Source organism: Carlito syrichta, unplaced genomic scaffold (genome assembly GCF_000164805.1).
Source record: "Carlito syrichta isolate Samal-C Ts95f unplaced genomic scaffold, Tarsius_syrichta-2.0.1 Scaffold287215, whole genome shotgun sequence".
NCBI lineage: Eukaryota > Metazoa > Chordata > Mammalia > Primates > Tarsiidae > Carlito > Carlito syrichta.
In genome coordinates this window covers 30,660-39,824 of record NW_007231311.1, presented here as the reverse complement: position 1 = coordinate 39,824, position 9,165 = coordinate 30,660, and the positions used below count along the sequence as shown (strand labels likewise).

Genomic DNA, 9,165 nt, shown 5'->3' with positions numbered 1-9,165 from the left:
CCAGCTACTCGGAAGGCTGAGGCAGAAGGATCGCCGGAGGCCAGCAGGTCGAGGCTGCTGTGGCTGGGAACGGCCAATGCACTCCAGACTGGGCGACAGAGACTCCAACTCAAAACAAAAAGAATGTGTCTGTACATACAGTGACATTCTGAGGTACTGGGGGTTGGGACTTCAACCTAGAAGGGTACACAGTTCAGCCCATAACACTATTGGATGGATATTCCACAATATATTTATCCATTCACCAGCTGATGAACATTTAAGTTAACAGGTTTTGGCTATTACAAACAAAGCTGCTATAGCTGAGTACAAGTGTGGCCATGTGTTTTAAACTCTCTTGAATAAATAGCTAGGTGTAAATTTGCTAAGTCATAGTTGTATGTTTAATTATCAATTTTATTTATCTTTTCAAAGAACTATCATTTGGTTTCATTGATTTTCTTTTTGTTTTGTTTTGTTTTCTGGTTCATAGATTTCTGATCTTTACCATCTCCTTCATTTACCTTGGTTTCTTAAGATTGAGACTTAGATATTGATTTGACACATTTTTCTTTTATCATATATTATTCAATGTGGTAAATTTCTCTCTAAGCACTGCCTTACCTATATCCTACAACCTCTGTTATGTTGTATTTTCATTTTTATTCAGTTTTAAATTGTTTCTAATTTAACTTGTGATTTCCTCTCCAGTCATGTGTTATTTCAGAATATATTGTTTAATTTCCAAATACTTAGGGCATTTTCCAAGTAGCTTTTTATTATTGATTACTAACTTAATTCTATTGTAGTCAGAGAATGAACTTTGTATGATTTCAGTTCTTCCAAATTTACTAAAAATTAATTTCCCACTGTGGTTTATCTTGGTAAATGTTCCATGTGTACTTGAAAACAATGTGTATTCTGTTTTTGCTGATAGAGTGTTTTGCATATATCAGATATGTCAAGTTGAATTATAATGTTATTTCATTGTTCTATCAGTTTTTGCTTTATGTATTTTGAAGTTCTGTTAGTAGGTACATTTATATTTAGGATTTTTATGAGCTCTTAATTAACTACTATATCATTATATAATGTCTCTCTTTATATCTGATAATAGTCCTCTCTCTGAAATCTACTTTGCTGTTAATATAGCCACTTCAGCTTTCTTTTAATTAGAGTATGCAGGGTGTATCTTTTTCTGTCCTTTCCCTTTTAACCTGTCTTTGTCTTTGTATTTAAAGTGTTTCTCTGTAGTTGGCATATAGCTGAGTCTCACTTTTTAAATTCAGTTTGATAATCTCCAACTTTTTTTTTTTATAGAAATAGAATGTTGCCCAAGCTGGTCTCAAACTCCTGGGTTCAAGTATTCCTCCCACCTTGGCCTCCCAAAGTGCTGGGATTACATGCCCAGCAAATCTCTACCTTTTAATTGAACTAGATTAGACCATTCACATTTAGTGTAATCCCATTCACATTTAGTGTAATATGGTTGGACATATATCTGCCATTTTGCTATTTGTTTTCTGTGTCTTTTTTATTTCTGGATTCTTTCCTTAATGTCTTCTTTGAGTTAAACAAATATTATTCTAGTATGCTCTTAATTCCTGTGATTTCATTAACTTTTTTTCCTTTTAGTTATTTGATTGGATGCTGGACATTGTGAATTTTACTTTTAGGTGTGTTTTTAGAATTCTTTAAATGTTCCTGGGATTTTCCTGAGATGCAGTGGAATTACTTGGCATCAGTTAGATCCTTTTAAGGATCAAAGCAAGTCTGGGATGGAGTAGTAGTCAGGATGCCAGAGGCCACAGGGAAGCATGAGGCAGGAAGGATTGGAATGCCGTCAGGAGAGGACTCTAGGTGGTCTCTCTTGGTCTCTTGGGGTTCCTTGGGGCACAGAAGTTTCCTTCCTTAGACTGCAATAATGTTTTCTAACCTAGGGTTGGATCCTTTTGTAGTAGTGAGGTTTTTTTGTTGTTTGTTTTGTTTTTGTTTTTTGAATGGAGTCTCACTCTGTTGCTTAAGCTGGAGTACAGTGGTATGCTCACAGCTACCACAGCCTTGACTTGCTGGGCTCAAACAATCCTGCCTCAGCCTTCCAAGTAGCTGGAACTATAGGCATGCACCACCATGCCTGGCTAATTTCTAAATTTATTGTAGAGACAAGGTCTCCTCCAGTTGTCTAGGCTGGTTTTGAACTTCTGGGCTCAGGCAAACCTCTCTCCTCCACCTCCCAAAGTGCTGTGATTACAGGTGTGAGCCACTGTGCCTAGCAGTAGTGAGTTTTGAATAGAGTTCCTGAGTTCTTTGTACTATTCTTTCAAGTTTGTAAGCTTGAAATTCTTGACCCAGGAAAGCATGTCATCTCACCCAGACTGTAGGGCATAGTGCAGCAGCCATGTGCAGCCCCCCACAAACTGCCGGGGCCCAGTGTTGTCCATTCAGATTTGCTCTCCCAGTCTAGAAGGCGGGAGAGTGTACATGCCAATTCCCAGCCCCCTCCCTGCCCCTGCTTGCCTACTAAGCATGGTCAGTGTCTAAAGTACAACATTCTGTGCTTAGGAGATCACTTAAAGTTAACTCTTTACTCATAAGGTCCTTAATCTGTGGCTCCCTTGGAACTGTGGACACAGAACCAGGCCTGTCCTGGGTAAATAAGAACATGCATGTCATTTCAGGAATCAGTGACTTTCAAGGATGTGGCTGTGGACTTCACCCAGGAGGAATGGGGTCAGCTGGACTCCCCTCAGAGAGCCCTGTACCGGGATGTGATGTTGGAAAACTACCAGAACCTTCTTGCCCTTGGTAAGGCAATTCCCCTGAGGCTGAGCATTTTTTCTCAGCCTTCCTCTACATGGTCGATCTTACAGAGGAGCCCTTAGCACCAGCCCTGGGGCCAGACGTATTATGACATGAGAGACACTGCCTCTGTCCCAGGGCACTCACAGTCAGGGACCTCAGTCATGCCAGAAGTCCCCAGGAGGCAGTGTGATAGTTGGTGGCATGCCTGCTTAGAGTTGTTCCTGGTCCCAGGGTCGGGGTCTGGGGAGAGGGAAATGGGACCCAGGGGTCCTTGGAGCCCAGCCTGGCCTGGAGCTGTCCTCAAGCAGAAAAGGGAGAGTGTTGGCACATGGGGGTCTGCATGCACTGCAGTTTAGGTACCATGACTGAAACTTTTCACCACTGTTGGGTCCAAGAGGCTTCCTATTCCTGGGGACAGTGACGTCACATGCCTTGTCACTGTTCATGGGGCATCCTGTAAGGTTGGCTGAGCCTGGAGAACTGCAGCATGCCTAGCCCTTGCTTTCTCCCCACAAGCAGGGCCTCCAGTCCATAAGCCAGATGTGATCTTCTATCTGGAACGAGGTGAGGAGCCATGGTACGTGCAGAGGGAAGTCCCTGGAGGGCCTTGTCCAGGTGAGCAGACAACACAGGTGCTGGCCCCCGCCCCGGAACCCTCTCCTCACTTTCTCCTATGGCTCCTACTTTCCTTCGGCAGTCCCAGTGCCCTGGCTCCATCTGTGCCTCCTCAGGGCCTCTGCCAGACCCTCCCTTCACCCTTCCTTCAGCACATATTGAGCACTGACTGTATACTGGAAATACAACAGTGAACAAAACCAGCCAAAATGTCTGCCTGCTTCTGAGGGTCGGGAGACAGGAATCATACCTGCATGTGTGTAAATTGTTAACAAGCAGTATTGCTGGGGGGCGGAGGTGTATATGGGATTAGGGTCAGGGCTTGTTCTCTGAACAGAGAGATGGGGAGAAGTGAGGAGAGGAGGGAGGCAACCTCAGTCAGAGTCAGTGTCAGTGAGGGCCCACTGGGCCCTGGTAAAGATGCTGGTCCTCCCCATGGGAGAGGGGGCCAGGACAGGTCCCTAGTGGAACATGGAACGTGGTCTCAGTTTTTCTCTTCCAACATTTTCCCCCACAGATTTCTGAGTTGCTTAATAAGTGAACCCACTCATTTCAACTGAATGTAGTGGACAATGACTACTGAGCATGTTAGACATCTGGAAAGCTTGAGAAACTTACCATTTGTAGGAAAGGCAGCCAGCAAGCAGTTAAACTCAGAGCCATGGGACACACATGTGAGGGCTGGGAGGCGTGGAGGTACAGGTGGGGAGGCGGCCCCTCCTTTCTCTCACACACACACCCCAGCCCTCAGCCTGCAATGGAAACACAGCCCCAGCTTGTGCTGCTCTCTTCATCCTCTTTGCCCAAATTACAGGTTTTTAAAAAACTAATATTTTTGTTTGATTAATACATGTTTATACTGAAGATAACAGAGAAGCATTGAAGTCCCCCATCATCGTCTGCCCAGAACCAATCCATTTCCTTTTGCTGCACTTCATCTCTACTGCCCTGTGTATGGACAGGCATGTTTGAAGAGCCACGCATCCTGACTTCATAGCATGCACACTGTAGTCCCACCTTCTACACAGGCCATGACATGTACAATATCTCGTTAGATGGACATGCCCTGTCATTTCATCAGCCTGTTGCTGCCAAAACCACTTTTTTCTGGCCTTGGCCCCTTCTTTGTGCACCTTCCAGAGACTCACCACCCCATGGTGTCATCTGTACTGTACTGACATGGCTGTCATCTTCTGAGCTGCAGCTTGTGTCGCTAACCATTATGTGGGCCTTTGCCACATGTTTGAAACTAGACTCAGAACTAAGTGGCCCTTCTTTTCCTCTTCCCATCCCTGTCTTTGTAAAAGCTTCTACTATCCACCCAGACCTGGCTGGCTGTTGAGGTCTCGCCCTCTCTTCTGCTCTCCTGTCACCTTCTATCAACAGCAAAGGAGGACCACCAGTGACAGCTCCTAAATATTTCTCAAATGTGCCACTTTCTCTTCATTCTCACAGCCATGGTGCTAATCTGAGGTTGCCATTTTTCACCCGGATTATTCAGATGGCCTCCCTAGCTGGTCTCCTGCTAACCAGCTCACTCCATCTCCTTACATGGTACCACAGCCATCTTTAAGTGACACCATTAGGCTTATGTTTCCCCCTGTGTACCAGGCCTTCCTTCCCCACTGTACTCTGAGTCAGGTGCCTCGGGGCCCAACACCTGTCCACCTTGCCAGAGCCCCCTCTCGGCCTTCTCCCTCCATGTGGCTCATCCTGAACTTCTGCACATGCTGTTCCCTCTCTGTCTGGCTATCTACCATCATTTCTGCCAGGGCCATTCCACATGTGTGGTCCCTCTGGATGGGCCAGGGCCCCATGCAGTGCCACAGGTACAGCTTTGTCCACCACACTAGACTGCTCTCTTTGAAGCTTGGGATAGATAGAAATAAAATCTCCTGTCAGCCTAGAGAAATCTCTCTGCAGAAGTAGAAGAGAAAGAAAATCTTCTGGCTGGGTGCAGTGGCTCACACCTATAATCCCAGCACTTTGAGAGGCCGAGGTGAGAGGATTGCCTGAGCCCACAGGTTCAAGATCAGCGTGGGCAACTTGACGAGACCTCATCTCTACAATAAATCAAAAATTTAGCTGGATGTGGTAGCATGTGCCTGTAGTTCCAGCTACTTAGAAGGCTGAGGTGGAAGGATTGCCTGAGCCCAGCAGGTCGAGGCTGCAGTGGCCATGAGCTTGCCACTGCACTCCAGCCCGGACAACAGAGTGAGACTCCGACTCAAAAAAAAAAAGCACCTTCTTATTGAAGAAGGATTTAACCAGCTAAGATGCACAGTACAGAAAGAAACCTTCCCTTCACAGAGCCAGGCAGTTCCAACCCCACACAGAGCAGCTGGTTCCGTCCAAAGGAAAATGCAACTTCTTGTATCTTATTGAGAAGCAAGAAGTTGCACCTAGGGCTAGACACCCACAGGGACAGACAGAAGGGATGTGTCCTCCTCCTGCCCACTCTCATTTCTTGGGTGCCAAGGACACAAAGCAGGAGGCTCGGCTCTCACTTCACATCGGAAAAGATGTGCTTGCATCTCAAGACAGAAAGCATGTGTGGTTCCCAGTGTTCCAAGAGGAATGTACAGGGCTGTGGGGGTTGGAAGATCCTTTTTTCCTTTTTGGCTGGGGGAACATTTTAATTTATCTTTGTAGATGTGTATTCACCTGTGTGTAAGCCCAGCACTTGACATGGAGTTCACAAACAACAGGCAGTCAGTCGATGTTTTCATGAACCACTCAAGTCCTGATCACTGACTCTGTGAGCTCTGGCCCTCTTGGTGTCTTTCTGAGATTCCCTTAGCTTCTCACCTCTCCAGGTCTTTCTGCTCCAGCAGCTCCTCCCATTCCCTCTTCCCTTCTGTGGCTCACACACCTCATGCTGGACTCTCCTTTGCCTCTGCCTTCATATCTACTCTTTGGCTCTACTGGTTTTTGGCTCTGTGGTTTTTATTCTTGTCTAGACTAATCCTCACACCTAGTTGACTCTCAAATCTGAATTCCAGGGCCATGCTTTCACCTGCTTACAGAAAATTCCATTTTCCATTTCTTGCAGAATGGGAACCTAGGCCTGAGATAAAGGAAGAGTTATCCCAGCAACAGGATATTTGTAAAAAAGAACCATTCCCAGAGCTGATTATGGAGCGGCTGACGAGACCCAGCCTTCATGACAGCAGCCTAGGCAGGGCATGGGCCTGGGAGGACCAGGTAGATGCTCTCCAGATGAGCCTGGCAGCACCCTGGAAGCAAGAGCCTACCACCCCTGGGGACATCCCCATGGAGGAGAGTTGTTGGGGACCCAGCGAGTCTGAGGAAAGTTTCCCTCTTAAGTGCGCCCTGTTTGCCCCACAAGGCATTCCCATGGGAGGACACTCTCTGCACCCTTGCGTGGAGGACGTTCAGTCTGTGAAGGGTAGAGCCAAAGCCTCCCCAAGCCTGTGTGCAGGGGAAACCTCTCTCAGGTCAGGGGAGCATGGGAAGTTCCCCCACGCACAAGTGGATACTGGGGAGGGCCTGTTTGTGTGTGGTGAGTGTGGGAAGGCCTTCCCCCAGAGCACTTCCCTCACATTGCATCGGCGCTGGCACAGCCGGGAGAAGGCCTACAAGTGCACCGAGTGCGGCAAGGCCTTCACCTGGAGCACCAACCTACTGGAGCACCGGCGCATTCACACAGGTGAGAAGCCCTTCTTCTGTGGCGAATGCGGCAAGGCCTTCAGTTGCCACTCATCCCTCAACGTGCACCACCGGCTCCACACAGGCGAACGGCCCTACAAATGCAGCGTCTGTGACAAGGCCTTCAGCTGCAGCTCACTGCTCAACATGCACCTGCGGGTGCACACTGGCGAGAAGCCCTACAAGTGCGGCGAGTGCGGCAAGGCCTTCAACCAGCGCACACACCTCACACGCCACCACCGCATCCACACGGGCGAGAAACCCTACAAGTGTGGTGCGTGTGGCAAGGCCTTCACCTGCCACTCATCCCTCACGGTGCACGAGAAGATCCACAATGGGGACAGGCCATTCAAGTGCAGCGAGTGTGAGAAGGCCTTCAACAGCCGCTCGCGCCTCACGCTGCACCAGAGGACACACACGGGCGAGAAGCCCTTCAAGTGCGCCGACTGCGGGAAGGCCTTCAGCTGCCATGCCTACCTCCTAGTGCACCGGCGCATCCACAGTGGCGAGAGGCCCTTCAAGTGCAACGAGTGCGGCAAGGCCTTCAGCTCCCACTCCTACCTCATTGTGCACCAGCGTGTCCACACGGGTGAGAAGCCCTTTGACTGCAGCAAGTGCTGGAAGGCCTTCAGCTGCCACTCATCGCTCATAGTGCACCAGCGCGTCCACACTGGGGAAAAGCCCTACAAGTGCCACGAATGTGGCAAGGCCTTCAGCCAGAACCACTGTCTCATCAAACACCAGAAAGTCCACTCCGGAGAGAAGCCCTTCAAGTGTGATGAGTGCGGCGAGATGTTCAGCTGGAGTTCACACCTCGCGGAGCACCGCAGGCTGCACAGCGAGGGGAGGTCTTTTGCCATCCAGCTCAACAAACACTTGCTGAGCACATACTATGTGCCCAGCAGCCTGCTGGGTGCAGGGGATATGGGGGTGAGGGACGTGGCCCCAATGGACACATTGGATGTGGCAAAGCTATTGTGTGTGGCTCAGCCCGCGGCTGGCAGGAAGTTCCCTCTGGGGAGCAAACCTCGCAGTTAACTGACGTGGTCTCGTGTTGGTGGCCACTTTCTGAGCTGCCCTATGAGAAACATGCTCCTGTTCCTTCTTGGCTCCTAGATCCAGGTGCTGGCTTCCCCAGATGCATGAGTCCTGCCTTATTGCCCCATCGGATCTCCATGCTTGGAGCTCCCCTGGAAGAGATGCGCTTTAGAAGGAGTGGCTTAAGGGCTATTCGCGGTAGTCCTGTCAACTGTTTGATGGGCCTGGAAGTCGTTGAGAAGGGGAGTAGATCTTTCCTGTAGATCAGAAGAAGCTATGTCACTGTGTCCTCGGACAAACTCCTGATGTGGGTTCAAGTGGGAATTTCCTCTGTAAACTTTTCAGAAGAATAGCAATAATAAAACAAAAAATATGAATAACATTACTTCCTGGTGAACATTATTATATTCCTGGTTGGAAGAATAATCTTGAATGGTGGGCATTTGGGAAAAAATGAATTTCCTGGACTTACCTCATGCAAATAGCTCTACTGCAGCATCGTGTGTTACTTACAACACAATTAGGAGTCTCCCCAGGGCCGAACGTGGCCCACTATCAGCGTAGCCAGGTCACAGCCAGCATCATGCCTTGCTATTTAGTCCCTGGTGGAAAGTTGGGAACACCCAAGGAAGATGGGCACAGCATTAGAATGGATGTCTGGAAGCTCCACTTCTCTGACTGAGGTGGGCCAGATGGGGCGGGGCTAACTGGGCTGGTGAGGCCCCCTTGCAGGGACCCTCCTGGCACCATATACCGAGGGACACCAGCCTAGCTCAGAGAAGAAGCCCCTCCCAGCACTCACTGGAGAGAGGAGCCATAGTCCAGGGCAACCGTGGACTCCATAGCTGTCCCCCTTGAGGCTGTTGCACAAACCCTGGAAAGGTGACCCTGCCCTGTTCTGATACTCTTGGCAGGGATAGGAAGGCAGAGTTCATCTGGAGTGAATATTATTTCTACTTAGTCCTAAGCAAGAATAAGCTGCCCTCTCGGTGATAATACTGTACATTTGAATAGAATGCTATAGTTTGTGACATGGTTTTAAATTATGCAGTCAAAATAGCC

General features: G+C 48.5%; 1 protein-coding gene across 1 annotated transcript in view; it reads left to right on the top strand.

The window, feature by feature from the left end:
- LOC103254637 (zinc finger protein 74-like) overlaps nt 1–8,488 on the top strand; it is a 12,429-nt gene extending 3,941 nt beyond the window's left edge. The window contains exons 3-5 of the mRNA XM_008052666.1: nt 2,658–2,784; nt 3,301–3,396; nt 6,449–8,488. Of these exons, the coding sequence (XP_008050857.1) occupies nt 2,658–2,784; nt 3,301–3,396; nt 6,449–8,103 (1,878 nt within the window). The 3' untranslated portion in view covers nt 8,104–8,488. The remainder of the gene's footprint in view (nt 1–2,657; nt 2,785–3,300; nt 3,397–6,448) is intronic.
- The last annotated feature ends 677 nt before the right edge of the window (nt 8,489–9,165 follow it).